At 47.0% G+C, this 22,250-nt stretch overlaps 1 protein-coding gene across 1 annotated transcript in view; it reads left to right on the top strand.

The window, feature by feature from the left end:
• Window positions 1-1,998, top strand: part of TAF4B (TATA-box binding protein associated factor 4b) — a 121,653-nt gene extending 119,655 nt beyond the window's left edge. The window contains exon 15 of the mRNA XM_074943113.1: window positions 213-1,998. Coding sequence (XP_074799214.1) covers window positions 213-380 — 168 coding nt within the window. The 3' untranslated portion in view covers window positions 381-1,998. The remainder of the gene's footprint in view (window positions 1-212) is intronic.
• Window positions 1,999-22,250: the final 20,252 nt, after the last annotated feature.

Here is a 22,250-nt window from a genome sequence, read left to right as displayed (position 1 = left end):
ATAAATTGTCATAGGTTATGTAGAAATGAGATTTATGGATTGCAGGTTTCTCTCTTACAAAAACATACATAAAGCTGAATATCAACATGCTAGATTTTGTCTGCCTTTACATGACTTCAGCATTCTAGCCCATTCAGAATAAAGTGACATGTATTTTGAAAAATAATTCATTTTAACTTTCTCTTTTCTCTCTTCTCCCCAACCCTGTTTAGGGCTTGAATGGCAGTGCAGTTGCTTCTGGATCATCTGGTGTTAGTCTTACAAAACAGTTGTTTCGTCCAAGAATAACACGTGTCTGTCTCAGGGACTTGATATTCTGCATGGAACAAGAGAGGGAAATGAAGCGTTCTCTAGCCTTGTACCGTGCTCTTCTCAAGTGATGATTCAAATCTTGCATTTCATTTCTTGCTGTCTACTGCCAAAGAAAACACTGAAGCATTGTTGCACTGTCCTGAAATTCAATTTGTGGGAAATAATCCGTTATAAGGATATCTTTTGTTTACAGATACACATTTGTATTAAATACCTAATTTAGCACCTGGAGGGTTTTTAAAAAATTAATCAAATTCGAGTTAAACCAATCTGTAAAACAGTGAAGACACCGAGCACACAAGTACTCAGCCCACCTGCATGCATTTAACTCTTGCAGACTAAAGACTTAAGATGTGTACCAAGTTATCTACGTCACTTGCTTCAGTATTCCAAAACCTTCCTCCAATCCAACCTTATTTAGGAAAACAAATTTCAAGGCACTACATAGCCTGGTGAATGTATCTAATCATGAGCCAGCAATCAATCAACATACTAGTGTATTGCCTACCTGACTCGGCATCTCTTTACATTTCCTAGTTTTGGAATTAGTTGCTGTAACTATTTCTAAAAGCCAGTTTTCAAGGAATGACGGAGCAAGCAAAGGGATGTATGAAGTAAGCTCACTTTTCCTTATTGCCTCCAAAGGAAGACTCAACCAAGAGGAATGTGAATATAAATGCACAAGCTCCTGCCACGAGGTTCACAGCCTATGGTTTGGATAGTGTGAGCTTCAGTGTTGAGGAAACCTGGAGCTATCTAGTGAAAGACCAGAATGAGAAAAGGAGCCTAAAAAGGAATGGGGAAACTAGATTTGGTAGATTTTCCTTTGCTAGTCATCTAAACTAGCAGTAAGTTCAATTAAACCTTGAACAAAAAAATTGAACAGTCAAAAGCAGCCTGCACTGGCTTTCTGCAGAAAAGGCTATTTAAAATGTTAAATATTCTTAGTCAGAAAATAGTTCCTTTTTTAAGAGGGAGAGTAGCATTTGCAAGGTGCAAAGCTTTCATTGCTTTATTGAGAATGTAAATTTAACTGATGTGCAGGTGCTACAGCAAAGATGTGCAGAATATATTAGGGATCAGGGGATTGTCTCAAAAATGTAAAGTAAATGGTTTAACCAGTTGTGTAATTCCCATTCAGTGAAGGTGACTCCAGTTTCTTAGTACTGTTGGAATAGTTTCTTTTCTGCATTTGATGATCCAGTGAAAGCTGCCTTGTTGGAGAAGGGAAAATCCCTTCCTCCTACTGCATCACATACCCCATGACACAGCACCGTATAGCATGGCTGTCTGACACAACTAGCAGGGAAGGCAGGAGCTGTGTATTGAATGCCTTCCTGCTGAAATTTAAGGAAAAGGCTTCCTACAGTTATTTGGCATGCTCAAGTGAAAAAAAATGACACTTAACCATATGCTCGATCACTAGGACCACTGCAGACCCTTACCAAATACAGTATGTTTCGAATCCGTCATGTTTTTGTGTTGGGACAATAGTAAACAGTTAGTAAATTGCTGTAAATTATTTGTGTACATATAGCGTACATATAAAAAGCAGTACTTTTGACAATGAAGCTGTAGTTTGAAGATATTGGTGGCATCAGGCAAAATTGTTTTGTATAATTAAATGCTTAGCTTTACTTTTTACGTAAAGTGCAGCATTTTTCCATATTTGTGTACTGTATCTTATTGACCAGATGTTTAAAATTATTTTAAATACTGCATTAAAGCAATTATTTTATTAAAAATAATAGTGGGTAACTTTACTCCATCTCATGCTGGGAAATACGCAATCTTCAGTGTTTTTGAAAATTGATGCTTCAGAAATGAATGAGAAGAGATGCAGTTATCTCTTAATCATGGTAATCAGCACCAGAGTTATATGTACAGGAAGCTGTGGTTTGCTTTATTTTAAATATTTTGATTGGTTAAACACATGCCCATTGAAGTCTGTATTTATACAAAAATTAGGAACAAAATCAGCAAGGAACTCCTTAATAGAAATAGCCTCAAAAATTACAATTGAAATGTAAAATATTTGTTGACCTTCAGAATATAAACCCATAGCTGTGCTAGGTTAATGTAGTATTTAATCAAGAGCAAAAGTTTTTTTTAAATCTGAACAGGCTTTAATTTTTTTATTGTTGGTGTGTCTGTAATATTTCCTTCATAAAGTAGAACACCTGGGAGCTTAAGGTCCTGATATAAAACCCATTGGAGTCAATGGGTCTCTCTCCATTGTCTTCAGTTGGTTTTAGATTGGGCCTTAAATGATTGAAATATATGCATTTTGGGCCAGGGAGCTCAGCCTCCTTACCTTGGCCTATATCAGTAACCTTTACTTTGATTTTTAGGACTTCCTTTTATACCTGAAAGAGATGCAACTCAGGGTAATTTTCTCTAATCTTTGGCAGTTTATTATTATGAAGGATGTTGATACTTATGGATGACCAGTTTACTAACTTAATGCTGGGAACATACGACGACAATATAATTGTCTAGAATATGCATAGGTTATAGTATCTTTAAGTGAATTGCATGTCCATATAATGGACCCCTTAAACATTGTCCAGGTCATGGTATGATTGCAAGACTTAGAGTACAGTGCCATTCATTTCTAGTACTTAAATTCGTCACCTACAAAGATGTACATTACAAACCATTCACGTACCTCTCTAAACAGTTAAGTTCCTACACTCTTACAGTTCCTGCACATTGACTTACACAATAGTTAAATCTGTTTGGAGTGAATCTGACACCTCATCTGTTTCTCAGTAACTTGAAAGCCAATTCATATTGGTTTACTTCCAAAATCTGTCAGTTATGTTTTGAGTTGTTTGGTGTGACAGCTTTAATAATTAAAGTTGTTTGTATAGGTTCCTTACTTGTATTCCCACAAGTTGGAAAGGGCTGTGTATTTTATAAATGAATAGATACACTGTGTGTGTGTGTGTGTGTGTGTGTGTGTGTGTGTGTGTGTGCGCGCGCGCGCGCACGAGACAGAGAGATGGCTCAGACCTGAATAATGTGGAGTGAGTACCTTTTGAAAAGAAAAATCTCTGGTGCAATTACTGAATTATAGCCATTTCCAAGTGTGGAAACTAATAATCTTGCCAATAAGAATAGGGAGAAGATAGAGAAAGGGGAGGAATTCCCGTAGAGCTGTGTGAGATTGTGTTTTAATACATTAAATCTTTTGACATCTTGTGAATAGTGATTGGTTAGGGACGGGGTAACTTATAAAAGCAATTCAGCTGAGTTGTTACTTCTATACAGTGTGCTGAATTGTGCAGGGAAGAGAGATTCTTTTGAAAAACAGTTGATCATTTTGGAATTGTCAAGAAGAACAGTAGTAAAAGTAAAGGCATAATTCTAAGGAAGGAAAATAGTTAGCTAGAGCTGCTCTTTGCTCTGTCTTAAGTCACTTTGATTTTATTGAAGTATGTTCTCTTGCATTCTCGCACCACTATGCGTCTTCTAGAATTCTTTCAGACTAATTTGCAGGTTAGATGTTTAATTGAACAGACTCAATTTAATTGTCCATCAGAGGAAGAAATGTATGAAAACTTCACTTTGTCCACCTCAGATCTTTCCTACATGATTCTTTAATGTTTTGAAAAAACCTGTTGTTCTTCACCCACTCCCTTGTCCCATCCTAAATTACTGCCTGAGGAACATCAAAAGTGTGAATCTGCTTGGGCTGCATCTTGGTGACACTCCTCCATGTCCCAGTGCATCAGTTGAAATTAGCAGTAGAACCTCAATTACGAACTGACCAGTCAGCCACACACCTCATTGGAACCAGAAGAACACAATCAGGCAGCAGCAGAGACAAAAAAAAAAAAAAAAAAGGGCAGCAAATACAGCACAATACTGTGTTAAATGTAAACTACTAAAAAAAAAATAAAGGGAAAGTTTAAATAAAAGATTTGACAAGGTAAGGAAACTTTTTGTGCTTGTTTCGTTTAAATTGAGATGGTTAAAAGCAGCATTTTTCTTCTGCATAGTAAAGTTTCCAAGCTGTATTAAGCCAATGTTCAGCTGTCAACTTTTGAAAGAACCACCATAACGTTTTGTTCAGAGTTACGAACAACCTCCATTCCTCAGGTGTTCATAACTCTGAGGTTCTACTGTTTTTTCAGTGTCAGGAGCAAGGCTGAGCTCTCCTCCCCCCACCCCCTTTTTTTTCTTTTTTTCTCGTGGCTCAGTGTTGTCTGATCCAGGCAGAGTGACTATAGCTCTCTAATGCAGAGGAAGGAGGGTAAGCAGAAGATCTGTAGCTGCAACATGTCCATATTTAGCTTCCTTTGAACTTTAGTTGTGTACTAACCTAAAAGCAGTGTAAACCCCTGCTCTGTAGAGGGGAGGGGTTGGGGAGGATGTTCTGAAAGGAATCTTCTTGAGTGTTTGACCAGTCCACTCCAGAGCCTTTTTGCAGCTGCTGAAGTCCAATCAGAATTTCTAATCTTTCTCTAGCCACTCACGTCCTTGTATGAAACCAGGATACCCAGTATGAGTAGGATGTAATTAGCCTAAAATAGCTGCAGGGCCAGTTTGAGTTTTGCAACCCTTTCCAAAGCAGGGAAAATGCCCTGGGCATAGGTAGGTGAAGGCTCACTAGGGATGTGCAGCAGGTTTCCCCTTCCTTTGTGTCATCTGAGTGGTGCAACTGGGCAAGCAGAGCACAGCCTCTACCCTGACCGTAGCATCTAGCCCCATCTCCTTTCCGAAAAAAATATATTCGGTCCTTCAACTGAAAGGGTTGGACACTACTGTTCCCACTGAGAAAGCAAGGAAGGGAGGGGCTACGGTCTTGTGTAGGTCTAAACTGGCTGACCCAGTCATATAGTATCGCATCGAAAACTGATAGTGCCATTTCCTGTAGCAACCAGTGATAAGGACACTTTCTGGTTTCCATTGACTTGGAAACTGCTTATCTATACCTGCTCATGGCATGACTGGTGTTTCAGATTCATAACCTCCAGCTCGGAGATCTGTCAATCATTAGAACTCCCGGTTGATGGCTACACCCCAGAGGCTGGGTTAAGGGCAGTGGGAGTTCTCTGTCAAGGGGTACCTACTGGGGCCAGTTAAGATACTCTTGCCTAACCTTGCTTTTGATGTGTAAGGATGGCCCTGTTACCTAGCAGCTGGCCCTGTTACCTAGCAGCTGTGAAAGGGTTGAAAGGACATTTTGGCTTCTGGGAGGATAGAGGGAGACCCTGAACTGCAGTGTTACCAACCCTAAATGTTCAAAAAGCCTAACCCCAAAAAATCATGTCCCAGTATGCATGAGTTTTTTAAAGATTCCAGTGTGGGGTAAGTGTGTTTTATTTTTAAATTTCCCTTTTGCATCCCTGCCTGTCAATTGGTGTGGTCAACTCTCCTGAATTTATGGAGTAAGATAATTTTGGCTCTTGCAGCAGGGGCTCTGGCTGGAATCTAAATGTGAGCAGAGTAGATTTGTGTAAAATGCTGCCTGCTTCTTCCCCACTCCCAAAATTCTGATTAACTATTTCTGTGCCACCTCTAACCCCACCTCTTCTCCACTGCAGCCCTGGGCATTCTTCATGCCTCTCCCAGGCCTGAGAGGACAGCTACATCAGTTTCCTTGCCCCTTCCCTGGCCTAGCACCGATGGAAGCTCCACTCCACCCCCCTTTTCCCAGGTCTGAGGTTGCAGGGTGAGGTGGCAGCAACAGCAGCAGTGCTGGGCTCTTTCCTCCTCTCCTTTCTGCTCGAGGCATGAGGGAGTGCTGCTTGCTTCCTGCAGCAGCCCTGACTGACTGGCTGCCTTCCCCACTTCTTAGGGAAGAGCAGACAGCTGGGTGTTCCCCTAGGCAGGGCCGAAATTCATGTGAGGGTTATAGCTTCTCCAGGGTGAGAGTGGTTATAGCAGGAGTTAAAAATCACGTTAATCAAATGTGGGTTTGACAATACTACATCCAGGCCTGTATGCAGCTGATTTATTCCTAGCTGAATGGCTTAAAACTTGTCTCCCTTTCCTCTGCACTCTAAGGGAGGAGAAGACCCACTTGGCCTGATCTCAAGTGGGCTGCTTCAAGGAGGGTGGGGAATGGTTTAGGGGGCTCAAGTCCCCTCTTTGCCTAATGAAGAGCAGGGCCTTGAATGCTGTCAGGGTGGAGCAATGGAGTAGGGTTGCAGTTCGTCCATTCTGTATAGACAACTAAAGAGGGAGTGGGCTAGAGGGTGAGAGCCCTCCCCTAGGAGGTGAGAGACCCTGCATGCATTAATAATTTATATATAGTGGAACAGCCCTAAGTGAGAGGGGCCAGGACCCTGACTGAAGAAAGGTGAAATCCAGATCTCTGATACTACAGGGCCATGCTCTAGCCCCTGGGCTAAAGGTTACAAACGTGAGGTCTTGCTCCTTTTCACTACAGCCTGACTACTTAAATATTTATGCTGGGTGCTCTATTGTGATGCTGTAGTTCAGGGACTAGGACATGGATCTGCATGCCTGGGGGAGGTGGGACAGCCTGGTTCGGTGCACCTGGGCCAGTTGCTCATACAACATGGACCAGCTTCAAGAGGAGAGAGTGGAGAAGCTCTACTTCGCACGGTCCCAGAGGTTAGGGGTTAAGCACTCTTACCAGATGGAAGATCTGTTCAAATCCTCTCTTCTCTCCCTGCAGAGGGGGTGGAAATGTGAGTGCTCTAATCCCTGGGGCTGAAGGTTATAAGGGCATGGCAGCAGCGCTGCTACCCTGCCACCCCAGTAGCACCTATTGTAGCTTGAGTACAGGTTAAGGTGCTTCATGGGAACTGTCCCTGTCTATACTAGAGGATTCCAAAAAAATCCCTCTTCTCCAAGGGTGACGCCTCCAAAAAGCAGCCCTGTACTCTTCTCTTCTCTCCCCCCCCCCCCCCCCCCCGGTAATGCTATAAGAAATTCTTCTGAACTCTTCTCAGTTGCTGGCTGGTGCCCTACTGCTTTCTTGATAAGCATGACCCACTTTCTGCAGTGTGTAACATCCCCAGTTGTCTCACCCCCTTGCATATACATGCAATTATCATTGTCCATATGGAATAAAGAGCAACCCCAGACTCTACAGCTATGGGCATTTAACAGCTATAGGCAAATTACCTGACACAGGTAGATCTCCTCTCAGTGTCCCCATTCACCCACAGGGAGAGTATGGAGTAAGAGAGTAAGGTATGCAAACACTCTCAGCCCCATGTTGGAATGGTCCCTTAATTCCCCCCCTCCCCTCACCTAAAAGAGGAAGCCAGTAAGCTCCTGCTCCCACAAGCCTGCAGTGAGACCTACAATGTTAATAACTCAACTGTGGGGAGTGGAGCCAGCACCTAATGAGGAAAAGGCAGATGTGGAATTGGAAAAACCTCCTGGCATGCACTGGGCTAGAGCAAGAGGAAGGTCAACACCAGCAGCTGTTCTTGGACCAATGCATTTATACCATCCTTCTGCAGGGGGGAAAAGAATCTAGGTCACACCCCAGCCCCATACTCAGAGCTATGTTGCCAACAGCCAGGCGGAGCAAGGGGTGAGGCTGACGTCTATCTGCAGCACGACTGCCCTTGCAGCCACTCATGCTCAAGTGTGTGTTGGTCAGGCTGCACTGGGAGACTAAGACTGGGCAGAGCTTGGTGGCTATACCTATACTGAAATAATAAAAAATCCCTGGCATGCCATCTTAAGAGTTTTGGCTCAAGAGGCTTCTGCTGATGGGGCAAAGGATGCAGGGCTAAAACTAGCAAAGCAGCTGTTTGGGTTGGATTATGGGCTCTGAGACCCTGACCCCTCATGGGAGTTCAGAGCCCAGGCACCAGCCCAAGCTCAAACATCTACAGTGAGCCCCCACAAGCCCTAAGATTTGAGCCTCACTGTTGTTATTGCAGTGTAGATATACCCAATCAGGTGCACAAATGCAAAATGGGAGATGCATGCCTGGGCAGGAGTACTGCAGAAATGGATTGTGGGGGAGGGGATCACAAACTAAATATGAGTCAACAGTGTTGCATAAAAAAGCAAGCAACATTTTGGGATGTATTAGCAGTTGTGTGGGAAACAAGACATGAGAAGTAGTAATTCTGCTTTATTCCATGCTGATTAGTCCTCAGCTGGAGTATTGTGTCCAGGTCTGGGTGCCACATTGCAGGACAAATGTGGACAAACTGAAGAGAGGCCTGGGAAGTGCAACAAAAATGATTAATGGTCTAGAAAACATGACCTATGGGGGAAGTTTGGGTTTGTTTAGTCTGGCAAAGAGAAGGCGGGGGGGGGGGGGAACAGTTTTCAAGTACATAAAAGGTTGTTCCAAGGAGTAGGGAGAAAAATTGTCCTATACCCAGACGTTAAGGAGAATAAGAGGCAATGGGCTTTGATTTAGGTTGGCCATTAGGAAAAACTTCCTGACTGTCAGGGTGGTTAAGCCCTGGAATAAATTGCCCAGGGAGGTGGTGGAATCTCCATCAGAGAGATTTTTTAAGAGCAGGTTAGACAAACACCTGTCAGGAATGGTCTGATACTAGATAATACTTAGTCCTGCCACGAGTGCAAGGGACTGGACTAGATGAGCGTCCTTCTAGTCCTGTGAATATGTCCATGGCAAGTCTAGCTGAGGCACATTATAACTTCTGTGTTGCAGAGGCCCTAGGTCAGAGGAAAGGCTGCAGCTGCTTGTACTCGCCCATCAGAGTGGCTGTAGCCCCTGGTTGTCTTTTATTTAGAGTGTGAGGTCTGGGGGGCAGTGACTGGCTTTTGTATTGTGTTTGTACAGCACCGGGCTCGGGAGATGCTGAGCCATGAGCAGGGCTCCTTGGTTCTGCAAATATACACAATTGTTGTCTTATGGGGGCTCTCTGCTGATATGGGTGACTGATGCACTGTTGTTCCAGGTAGGAGGTGTTAGTGGCAGACTGGCATTAAACACCTATTCCTTTGGCATAAAAAATGGGTGTGGGTATCGCCTGGCCTCAGGGAGCAAGCATCAACCAGGCCTGTAAGTAAATAGTTGGCCTCTTTGATGTAACCTAAGTAATTACATACACCCACAGCCAGAGGCAGCAGTAGCCCATAAACATGCCTGCTTGCCTCTGGGGAAAGGAGGGGAGGGCTTGAAGGGGAAGCCAGTCTCATTTGCAAAACCATACACAAGAAACTATTTAGCTTTGCTATTGAAGAGCAGCAGACTAACATTTTGTAGCACTGAGGCAGCCCAAGGGATGAGGTGAGACCACATTGCCCACCACAACTACTGCAGCCAGAGTCCTCACCCAGCAGCTCCTCGCCCAGAGATGTTGGCAGGCAGTGCCCCACCCCAAAAGAACCCTTTGAGTCTCATTCCTCCATCCTTGTTCTCAAACCACCCCTACCTGCTGGGGATGGGAAGCACATTACTCATCCTCAAGGTTCACAGCAAGATTAAATCTCTCACCCACAGTCACACAGAATGGCTGTGCCAGAGCCAGGAATTAAAACCAGCTCTGCACCCGCCCCATGCAGGAGCTTAGGCACAAGACTCTGCTCCCTTCTCTTGACTCTTAGCCAGCAGGGGCTATGCAGTCTACGTAGGGTTAAAGAGGCACTTTTGGCCACATGTAGAACGCTCTGGCTGTGGCAGTAACGAGGGTGACCAGACAGCAAGTGTGAAAAATCAGGACAGGGTGGCAGGGGTAATAGCCTATATGAGACAAAGGCCCCCATAGTGGGACTGTCCCTATAAAATCGGGACATCTGGTCATCCTAGCAATAACTAATGGGGCATTTCCACAGCACAGCCCGCGCCTGCAGCACTTGTTGCCTGCCCCCTGTCAGAATGACGGGCTGAATCAACAAGGCTGATGTGGTCACAGCTTTGGTTGGTCATCATACTGGCCTCATGCTTGCTAAGCACATGCACAACAAGGTACATGCGGTACCTCACCCTTAGATAAGGCTTAGCCGTTTCCAGGGTTGTAGCAGCTGACTCACAGCTGTCCGTTTCTGCAACAGGTTTGGCACTACTTGAGCTTTCCTGCAGTTGCCTGTGCATGGTGGGGCCACCTGTTACCCCCGCCCCCCTCAAGCCACTTGGCAACCTCCATATTTACCTAAGCCCCTTTGAAAAGCAGTGTTGGGCTACTCACAGCACCTGAGTTGTGTTCCATCAGTGGCAAGAGCATTGCCTTCCCTGCAAGCTCTTCAGGGTGTTGTGCGTGTGCACCAACTGGCAGGATACTTTTAGGTGGCAGTGTCTGCCCAGGCCTTTCCCTGGTGGAAGTTGCATTTGCCATCTACTTTCTGATGCCTCCTTTGCTCCACCGGAAAGGGCCAGGAAATCAACTCCCCCTGCCTACTATAGCATTCAGTCATGGGTGGTTTTGCACCCTGGCCCTTCACACAGGTGCATTTGCTGCTAGGGCTTCAGTCATTTTACCAGCAGCCCTTATTCTACTGTGGGAAACTGGCTTCCCTCCGACTGTAACATGCTCCCCAAGCAGGGCCAGCTCTAGGTTTTTTGCCACCCCAAGCTCCCAGAGCACAAAGGCCCAAGCAAAAAGAAAAGGGGGGGTGTGTGACTAGAATGCCGCCCCTGGCCTTGTGCCACCCCAAGCACGTGCTTGCTTTGCTGGTGCCTAGAGCCGGCCCTGTCCCCAAGGCCCTGGTTTCTCTGCTGCAAGTTCCTGCATGCAGCAGCGTGTCTGCTCCACCTGGTCAGCTGTAGCATAGGTGCCCACACATTTTTTCCATTGCGAACCTCGGAGGCTTTGCCAACACCCGTAACAAGCCATTGTTAAGGGATAGTTTGCATCATCAGACGAGCCCACACCCAGCTTTTTTGGCTTTGACACAGAGGATTCACCACAGCTGCTACAGCTTTGGATGTGCATTGCCTCCTGCTTCCATATAGCGAAGGGACAGCTACTACCTCCAGGCACCAGCGCAGGACTAGCTCTGGGCCTTCTCATGCCCCTCTTTAGTTCTCTGCTACCAATCCCCCCACCAACCTCTTTCTGCCAGCACTAGTAGCTGGTTGTACCACAAAATGGAACAGGAAACTGCCACCCCATGGCAAGGTATAAGCATGTTCCACCTGATCCTTGTAGCCAATCTTTCATCTCTAACACATTCTCATGACTAAGTATTCTCTATTGCTGCCCCTCCATTAATCAGCACCACGTGGCACAGAACAACTGCCAGCAGCAGCAGCAGCTTCCTGGACCAGCTGAAGATGCTCCCTCGGTCATGTTTAACGTTCAAATTAAAGTTGGCTGCAGTTACTATCACCCTTGTTCAGCCACAAGCTGCTGACTAATGTTTGCATTATGGGTTGGGGGGTTTGAAGTGCATGTGTTGTGCCTGCTGCTGCCCTTTTCCCCATTTTCAAAAACACACACACCCCACTATTAAACTTTACAGGTCTAGTACTGTGTGTGCACCAGCCTGAGGCCCTGCAGATAATATAATGTAATACGTTGAGCTCCTTTAATAAAAAGGTACTCTATATGCAATGTGCTTTCTGAACATTCATTAGCTAATGGTGGAAATTTTGCCAGTGGCCAAAACCAAAAAAAAAACCTTTACTCCATCCCTCTAGTCTTTAACTACACAAAGTTAATGATTGTGTGTGTGAGTGTAAGAAACTTAAGAGTACATTTTAATTTCAGTTTACTTTGTGGTAGGTGGGAACACTGGGAAAAAAAAAAACTTAGCTCTCCCACACACCACCTCTCCAGGCAAACTCAACTGGTAGCGACATGGCTTTCTCTCCAATCATTTTAGCTAGGCTCTGCCAATCAGGGAAGACTTATTGTACAAACTTGACCACTCTATTCTACAACAAAACTGTAAAATTCTGTATCTGAAAACTTTTGCTCCTCCTTTATAGCCACCATCCAAATCAGCCAAATGGCGTGTGAGTGGGTGGCTCTGTGGCAAAAAGCTCACAGAACTCTAAGATTCACTTCCAGTTGCAGTTCTCCTTTCTAACCTTTTCGGATTTGGAATGAGGGACAACTGTTTTTAGCGCTACGCTCAAGGCACGTGCAAAGGAGAATGGTTGGAGGAGTGCACGGATTTCTAATTTGCAAGGAGAGGGGAAATACTACTACAGTAGACGGCACCATGTGCCCATTGCTATGACTATCCTAGCTTTTGATGCCTGAAAGTTAGATTGCAGTAACGTAGTCTAGGCTGAGATGGCCCTTGAGAAGTTCAGCGAGTGCAGAAGATAGCATGTTGCTTATTAAGTATTATTTCCCACAGGAAGCACATCTGCACTGCTTGCTCATTGACTTCTACATAACATTTAAGATATTGCTTTTGACCAAAAATACCTATGTGGTTTAGGTCTGCCTCTTTCCCCAAATGCAGAGGAGCAATGAGAACAATGAACCCCAAGCTACAGCAGAACCCATTCAGCTCTCCTGGCAGTCTGACTGGCATGGGGCAAATCAGAGGAGCTGTGGGACAACAGAAGTCCTGGGGACTATGTGCAGAAGGAGAGGTGGTTCTTCGAGTGCTTGCTCGTGTCCATTCCATTGTAGGTGTGTGTGCTCGTCACATGGGCTGGTGCCTGAAGTTTTTCCCACAGTGGTATCCGTAAGGGACCGGCTCTGGCAGCCTCTGGAGTGGTGTGTGTATGCCACGGTATAAGGGGCGCTGCTGGTCCCCCCCACCCTCAGTTCTTTCTTACCTCAGTGACGGTGCTGGAACATCTCCTTGCCTCGGCAAGTTTACTCTTCTCAATTGTTAATTGCAAACTTCGCTGTTTATAGTTGTTAGTTCTTCAGTTCCCTTAGTGTAGTTTAGAGTTAGTGGTAGTCCCGGATGGGACTTAGCCTAGGAATGGGGCATGCCCTGATCCCCAGGCTTCAAACTTTGTGACTGTTGCAAGAAGCCCGTGCCAGTCAGTGACCCCCACAGTAGTTGCTTAAAATGCTTGGAGGAAACCCACATTAGCAACTCGTGTTGCATCTGTAAAAGTTTCAAACTGCGAACCAAAAAAGGAGTGGGACATTCGCCTCCGAGCGCTCCTTATGGAGTTGGCACTTACATCAGCCCCAGAGCTGTCCAGATCAGCTGTCCCCAGCGCCATGGCCTCGGTGTGGTGCGTGCCACCAGCACTGGCCTCGGTCCGGCATCAATTCCCATCCCAGCTGGAAAGCAAAGAAAGGCCGGGAGGGGATGTTCTCCTACATCCCACAAAGAGGACTGGAGGAGAGCAAAGACCCTCGAGGGTCAGCTCTTCCCCTCCGGACAGAGGTCGGGCCCCAGCTCCTGTTGAGTGGGCTAGCCCACTCCAAGACCCGCCCACCATCCTGGGAAATGGCAGAGGCACCCAACAGCTGATGGTGCTGTCCACACCGGCGGCCTTTCAGGCCACAAAGGATATTTTGTCTTTACCAGTACCGCCCACGCCAGCTGTGGAGGTTCCCTGATCCAGGGGTAAACCTGCCTTGGGACCTTTCCAATGGTCGCCATCATTAGGGCACCACTCCTCACCTCAGGGAGTATCCTGACAGCGCTCGCCTGCGCAGACCTACCAGACCCTGGACACGGATCGGCCTACCAGCCAGAGTTCCCAGTATCAGTTCCCAGACTCCAAGGAACAGTCCCTGGGCTCGAGGTGGCGATCACCAGTGAGTGGGTGCAGACCCGCAGAAGAACGGCACTGTCCCCGCAGCCTCGGTGCATGGAGCAACCGGGGGGGCAGAAGGTCTCAGCACCGGCCTGGTCCCCCAGACATGTATCCCCCTCCTCAGGCTCTGACAGCAAGGAGCAGTGTCTGCCCGTGGGCCAGGGGCACTGGCATTGCCTGCAGGACCATAGGGGGTAGCATGGCTCAGGGCCGTTGGCCGGCTGCATGGCATCTCTGGAACCCCTGGGTGTTTCCCTGATCATCACAGGGACATAGGTCAGCCTTGGAAGCATCCAACAAGTGGTCAGCGATGGCTTCCTGCCCGCCCCCTGAATCGGATGCAGGAGTAGAGAGGGCTCCTCGGGGTCCCCCAGCCTCAGCTGAGGCTACCATAGTGAAGGCAGCAGAGGTGACAGACCCGCTGATACCTGCCTCATCATCATCTTTGCCTGATGAAGCGATAACGGGGGTCTTCTCATCCAGTCCCCCAGGATGATGCCAAGGCTCACCAAGAGCTCTTAAAGAGGGTTGCCTCAAACCTGGGGCTGAAGGCTGAGGAGTTGGAGGACCCCTCGGACTCTCTCTTTGACGTTTTAAGCTCTGCAGCCCCAGCCACGGTGGCATTGCTGGTACACAAGGGGGTGGCAAAGATCACAAAAACTCTGTGGCAGATGCCTTCATCGCTGCCCCCCATCTTCAAGTGGGCAAAGTGTAAATACTATGTCCCCGCTAAGGGGCACGAATATTTGTACATGCATCCTGCCCCAAGTTTTGTGGTGCGACACACAAAAACAAAGAGACTCCATTTCTTTGGAAGTAAAGTTTATTAAACTTCCAGCCTCCAACTGCAAGTGGCCAACCACCAGGCCTTGCTTGGCCCCTATGATGTTAGCATCTGGCAGTCCATGGCCAAGTTCTCAGACTCGCTGCCAGAGGAGCCCAGGAAGGAATTCCTGGCTGCTCTCCTCAAGAATAAAGTGGTGGCAAGGGCAGCCCTCCAAGCGGCCTCAGATGCAGTGGACTCTGCGGCCCGAACTGTGGCCTTTGCCATCTCCATGAGGCTGGCATCTTGGTTACAGTCGTCGGGCCTTTCAACGGAGGTTCAGCAGTCCATCCAGGACCTCCCTTTTGATGGCCTGGTGCTGTTTTCTGAGCAAACAGACACAAAACTGCATGATCTGAAAGACTCCAGGGCAACCCTGTGTGCCCTGGGCCTGTACAGCCCAGGGTCAGCAAGGAAGCTATTTAAGCCACAACAGACCCAGAGGTTTGGAAACCAACCTTGGTCGGAACCCTTCCATAAGAAGGGCAAGAGGTATAAGCACCGGCAAGGTCACCAGCCGGCATCCTCTGCTCATTCCAGCTCCGTCCATAGCCAACAGGGTGGTAAGCGGGCATTCTTAGGATGTCCTCGAGGGCAACCTTCCAGCCTGGATCCTGCTCCCCTGTTATTTTCCAACTGCCTGTCCCCCTTCCTTCCTGCCTGGGCCTCTATAACATTGGACTGGTGGGTCCTCAGCACAGTAGCAGGGGGATATACCCCCCGGTTTATTTCTATTCCCCCTCCCTGTCCCTCTTCAGGGACCCTTCTCACGAGCATCTGGTAGCACAGGAGGTGCAATGCCTTCTGCAGATGGGAGCTGTGGAAGAAGTCCCGCTGCATGTAAGGAGCAAGGCGTTTTACTCCCATTATTTTTTAATCCCAAAAGCCAAAGTGGGTCTGCGGCCCATGCGAGGCCTCAACAGATATCTCAAGAAGTTGAAGTTTCACATGGTCTCCCTGGCCTCCATCATTCCTTCCCGGGATTTGGGAGGCTGGTACGCCGCCCATGATTTGAAGGATGCTTACTTTCATATGTCAACATTCCACGGACCCAGGTGTTTCCTGTTTTATTTTCGAGTACTGCCCACTACTAGTTTGCAGTGCTCCCTTTTGGCCTAGCAACAGCTCCAAGGGTGTTTACCAAGTGCATTTCGGTAGCGGTGGCTTACCTCAGATGTCAGGGTATCCAGATTTACCCGCACCTTGACGACTGGCCTTCAGGACCCAAATCCAGCAAAGCGTCACCGTGCTGCAAGCCATGTGTCATGCTCTGGGCCTGTTGATAAACGAACAAAAATCAATGCTAATCCTGGTCCAAAGGATAGAGTTTATCGGAGTGGTACCAACTCTACCCGAGCCAGGGCATTTTTACTGCAGGACAGATTCAGGGCAATGTCAGATCTCATTGCCAGAATCTCTGTACATCCACTCTCTACAGCCTGGGTCTGCCTCAGACTATTGGGTCACATGGCAGCGTGCACTTACGTTGTCCACCATGTAAGGCTCCAAATGCGGCTCTTCCAATTGTGGATAGCGACAGTCTATTCCCTGTCCAGGGATCACCTGGAAAAGATCACCACGATCCCGCCGAAGGTACTTACCGACCCCAGGTTGGTGCTGGAAGGAGTGTTGTTCGAGAGTCCACGGCCCATGGTTTCCCTGTTGTTGGATGCTTCCAACTTCGGTTGGGGAGCACATCTCGGTACGCTGTGGACTCAGGGGACATGATCGACAGAGGAGCTGGCAATACATATAAACATCAGGGAGCGCAGGGCCATCTGCCTAGCTTTCTGGGTCTTCCTGCCACAATTGTCCGGTCGAGTAGTGCAGGTGTTGACAGACAATACCACGTCAATGTTCTATGTCAACAGGCAAAGGGAAGCGCATTCATCGGCTTTCTGTCAGGAAGCACTCCGCCTGTCCGCCTGTGGGACTTTTGTATCCAGCACGTGATACACCTGGAAGCTTCGCATCTCCACAGCGTCCGGAACACGCTGGTGGATTGTCTCAGCAGGTCCTTCTTTCACCACGAGTGTTGCGGTAGCAGTGGCCAGGAGCCCCAGGCCCTCTTAAATCGCCGGGCCCTGGGGCAGCCGCCCCTTTTACCCCACCCCCCCGTCGGCGGCCCTGCTGGTCCCTACTGGCATGGCTGCTAACGGGGGAGATGGGGGGTGGGGGGGGAAGGGGCAGCAACGTTAAAACACTGCTGTGGCAGCGCTTTAACGTCGGCTGCGTATGGGCGGGTACCGGCGGCCACTTCGTACCGGTACGCCGTATCGGCCTACTTTCACCCCGACACTCTGTAGTCGGTGTTGTAATTGAAATCAATATATTTGAAAATGTAGGCAAACACCCAAAAATATTTAATACATTTCAATTGGTATTCTATTGTTTACCAGTGTGATTAAAACTGCAATTAAATCACAATTAACTCGTTCGAGTTAATCACAAGAGTTAACTGCGATTAATCGACAGCCCTATTTATAACACAACCTTAGACATTATAAAGGCAGCAGTTTTGCCCTAGCTCCCACACTGAGCCAAAACGGGCTGGGGGAGGAGACAGGATACTGCTCCTTATCCTACTGCACAGCAGTCCTGGCTGTTCTCCTCTCTCCCCAGGAGCTGGTTCAAACAGATGGATTTTGCAGCATGGCCTGCGGGTCAATGGGTTCACATTTTGGCCCAGGGTAGGGAGCAAGTGCCCAAAGTTAAAGGCTGCTCATGGAGAATCTCCTTTCTGCCAGCAGCTCCCAGTGTTAATTGTAAGAAATATCAAGCATTATGGCTACAGTTCCTCTCTGCCCCCGTACCCAGCTCGGAGATGAAGCCAGTGTTTGTGTGCCAGATAGCTGGGGGGTGCTGCTCCACAGGAGAGGCAGAGTGTAAAATTCCTTAAACCACTCCCTTGTGGGCAACTCAAGCACGTTTCCTTTCATGGCATTCAGTCTCTAATAGGCTTGAGCTTTGATGCCAGGTTCTTGCAGCGCCCTAAGACGGAAGCTATATTTTGGCAGATATCACGAACAACTGCAACGTGCACAGCAGCCTGGGCTGCCTTGCGTCTGCCAGCCCCCACTGGACCCAGGCAGAACAGCCCATGCTTGTGTCTGAGAAACCTTTCGGCATTCCACTGAACAGTGGTCCTCTTCTGATCTTGGGTCCAACTGTAGTTAAGGAGACCTGGCAGCAGTCTTACAGGACTGTGGCTGGAAAGCAGAATTATTCCGGCCACAACTCCACTATCTTCTCAAGGGTCAAAGTCTAAATGGCCATGCACCTTTCTGTGCTCTCTTAGGCCACGTTACACTACCCGCCAGATCAGCGGGTAGTGATCGATCCCCGATCGCTCTGCTGTCGACTCCGGAACTCCACCATGGCGAGAGGTGGAAGCGGAGTCGACGGGGGAGCGGCGGCCGTCGATCCTGCACTGAGAGGACGTGAAATAAGTGATTCTAAGTCGATCTAAGATACGTCGACTTCAGCTATGCTATTCTCATAAATGAAGTTGCGTATCTTAGATCGACCCCCTCCTCCCCTGCCATGTAGACCAGGCCTAAAAACAACGATTGTTGGAGGGGTTCCTAAGGCCTCGTCTACATTGGGGGGGGGGGGGGGAGGAAATCGAGCTAAGATACACAACTTCAGCTACGAGAATAGCGTAGCTGAAGTCGACGTATCTTAGATCGACTTAGAATCACTTACTTCGCATCCTTGCTGCGCGGGATCGATGGCCGCCACTCCCTCGTCGACTCCGCTTCCGCCTCTCGCCGTGGTGGAGTTCCAGAGTCGACGGCAGAGCGATCGGGGATCGATCACTACCTGCTGATCTGGCGGGTAGTGTAGACGTGGCCTAGTCTGCAAACTTCGATTTGGGAGCTACAACAGACCTGCCCCAGCCTAGCCAAATTGCTGCCACCTCCAGGCATAGTTACACTTCACCTGTACCCCTTATACAAGCAAACCTTCCCATAGGAGTTTTGCCTTGCAAGGAATACAAGATAGAGGAGGAATTGGTTACAGTAGTGCCCAATGCAGACCTACCTGAATGAGCCAAGCTGTGTTTTCACATTGTATAGTCAAGAATGTTTAATTTAAATAGATACAAGGATTAGAAAAGAAATAATCGTACTGAAATTCTCAAAGAAAACATGCCATTGAAGACTCAGATCAGTGCATCAGGAGCAGTACCGAGAGAGCAGCCCAACAGCTTCGCAGCCTGTTTGAAAAGCTTAAGCAGGTACCACTGCAAGTCAGCTGTCCACCACCTGTAATAGTTACATTTACTGCAGTGGTTAAGGTGTTCGCCGTTCCAAGTGTATGAAATATTGAGCTAGAGATAAAGCCCTAAATATACAGAAGTGCTGTTGGGTGCCCAATATGAGGCACCACGAGGCCTGATCTTTCAGAAAGTGTGGGGCTCCTGCCCTTGGACAAACAAGCCCCTTTAAGTTGCATCAAGCTGGGCACCCAGAAGATGGAGGCGCTCACAAATCACTAGTCCCTTTGAAAAATCCAGGCTAAAGCTTGAGATGGAATAAATGGCCTTGCTTTAATTGTGCAAATTATCAGTGTAACAACACTTGATTTTTTTTTTCCTTCAAGAAAGGTAACGCCCAGCTGGCTCTTTGGGAAAAGTTTAGCTCTATTTTAAAGATGCATCTTAAAATGGCCAAGTAATTTGCAGTGTAATGGGCAAGAGACTTTGGTGCTTAGCAACACACATAGGAAGACAAACACCCTGGTGGAGCTCCCTAAATAATATCTAACCATATGTGTCTTCATGTCTCAATCAGATGGTATCTGCTTTACCAAAGTCATCAGCCTATGTTGCAATAAAATGTATGCAGCATTTATTAGAACCAAGGCCTCTTACTACTCACTGATGAGCTATTATGCAAGAAAATGTTCCTTCCACATTCCTTGCTGAAGTAGAAGCAGGTGTGTTACTTTGATGGTTGAATGAAATAATCTTAACTTTGCCTCAGGATATTTATAATCAAAACATACACAATTATTGCGCCATAAAGCCTGCTTCTCTGGGTCTTGCTGATTAAAAAGAAAAAAAAAAAAAGAGAGAGAAGCTAATGTAATTTTTTTTTAAAAAAAGACAGACAAGAACACCAAATATAGTCCAGATCTTCAGCACTATATAACCCCAGCAATGCTTCCATTCGATTTAAATCCTAAGGAAAAAGCCAATTCTGTTGAAGCACCGCAAATTAACAATAGCACTGGCCCTGTACATCACTTCTCCAAGACAATCAACTCATCAAATACCTTTTCTTCTCTGTGCAGAGGCACTGGGGTGGGCGGGGGGGAACAGCATGAAAGTGAAATGGTTTCTCTTGCTCCCTGCCGTGTTGGAGGCAAATGCCAACTTTTGCTGTTGTAAAAGCTATGGCAAAACAATCTAAGGAGTTATGGCAGGAAAGCGAATACCACCCATGCTCTGGCAGGCAGAACAAGACAGAAGCATGTTTAATTGATGTGAAAAGAACACAAGGATACGAAGCTGGCATTAGAGAGTAGAGTCTTTTTTCTCTTGATGCCAGGCACCCATTTAAAAAGTCTGGCTTACCTGGGCACATCACCAAAGGGCAACATGAAGTCAATAGCCCTATGGTGTTTGTCCTTGGGCAACTGCCAGTAAAACTGGTTTCATCTAGCAGATGTGTGTGCAAGCCACAGTAATTGGTGTGTTCTTTTCTGTCCCAGATTTATCATCCCACACTCTATTTTCCCATTACCTCCCTTGTTCAATCTCTGTGTTTCTCGACAAAAAAAATATTTACATTGAAATAAACGAATGGGAAGAGTTTCTAGCTCACATCACAGGGAAACACAGATGCAGGGGAACGCCAAAAGCAGTCAATACTGCACTGACAGCAATTTCAAAAAGAACCTAGAAATAGAGGACTTTTTCTTGTGGGACATTTTGTAGGAAGAGAAAGGATTTAAACAGGTCCTGTTTGATAAAGGAGCCTAGCTTAGCTACAGCTGCCACTGTAGTTTAAGGATGCAGTGCATCGCAGCCCACAGCTGTGTATCACAACTGCAACTTTCCCCTTCGAGAGCATTTTTTTGTGACTGTTTGAAGAAAAAAAACCTACAAAGCATGGCATATCAGAGAGTAGCGTGAGGAATTGCTCTGCCCTTCCTCTAACAAGTTTATAAACAATCATAACAGACTGGTGCCGGGTCTACAGTGAGAAGGCTTTGCCTGTATAGCTAGAGCAGTACACTATGCTCTTCCTGGGGATGCAGCAACCCTGATGAAAGTGAGCTTTTGGCAATAGAGTTTAGTGCCATCTCCCTGAGGAAAATAAGCTGTATGGGGATGGGTAAAAGCGAAGTTTTGCGGCTATAGCTGCATCATACCAGGGACTTTTCTGGGTCCAGCGATGTTGGTCACAACGCATGCCTCATTACAACCCTGACTGAACTGTGCCAGCAAAAGTTTGGAGATCTGGCCTGGGATTAAAAGGAGCAGTGGTGGCTCTAGCATGCAAACAGAATAGGCCTGGGGCAGAAAACTATTAGGGACAGCACAACACTCAGGCAGGATCTGAGTGAGTGACTGGACTGGTAGGGACAGCCTTTCCTTGGGCAACTCAGCTCCTAGAAGAAGTTGGGGAAATATATTTCTTACCTCCTCCCCAGGCTCTTACTGTTGAACATAACTATAGCACAATAATTTGGCATGGCATTTACAGAGACTGACAAAAGATACAGCCCCTTCTCTGAAAGTTAGATCAACATTTCCAGACCAGGACACCTTCAGTTAGGCACCTAAATCCATATTTTGGCACCTCCATACATATGGCCTGAGTTCCAAAAATGGTGAGCATCTACAAACCTCTTGAAGTCAATGGGAGCTATAGGTGCTTGATACCTTTGAAAAATCAGGACTTAGAAGCCTAATTTTAGCCACACAAGCTTGAAAATGTTGGCCTTTACAGTCTAACAGCCAAATCCTGCTCCCACTCAAATCAGTTATCCACAGGAGCAGAGTGGAGTTCTCAGTCGGCTAACACTAAACCATGATAATAGACAAAGGCAAGAGGTAAGCAAGATGGCACAAGGATTAATATAATAGGATTATGTTAAAGATCCAAGAAGAAAATTGTCCAATTGTACAGGATTAGAAGAGAGAGATGAGACAAAAGGCGAAAAATGGTAAGTGAGCTATTGAAGAAGTGGGTTTTCAGGAGGGATTTGAAGAAGAATGGACGAGGGATGTAATTCCCAAAAGAGGGAGAGGTGCAAGAAAGGCTCCCAGGTGAGTGTGGGAGGAGCCAAATGGAGGAACAATGTGTGGAGAGTGTGCCAAGCACAGAGGGTGAGGAGCGACCAGAGATATGAGCAAGGGAAGGGCCTTAGAAAGCAGGGTGAGGAGTTTGAACATCATGAAAGAGACAGGGAGCAAGTGAAGGCACTTGAGGAGGAGCTGACATGGTAGACAGTGTTTTAAACAGTAGCATGTTGAATGCCTTGGAGGGGAGTGGGAATCAG

The sequence above is a fragment of the Natator depressus genome, chromosome 2 (assembly GCF_965152275.1).
Source record: "Natator depressus isolate rNatDep1 chromosome 2, rNatDep2.hap1, whole genome shotgun sequence".
NCBI classification, from domain to species: domain Eukaryota; kingdom Metazoa; phylum Chordata; order Testudines; family Cheloniidae; genus Natator; species Natator depressus.
The sequence above is the reverse complement of the archived record's forward strand: the minus strand, read 5'-3'. Positions and strand labels throughout refer to the sequence as shown.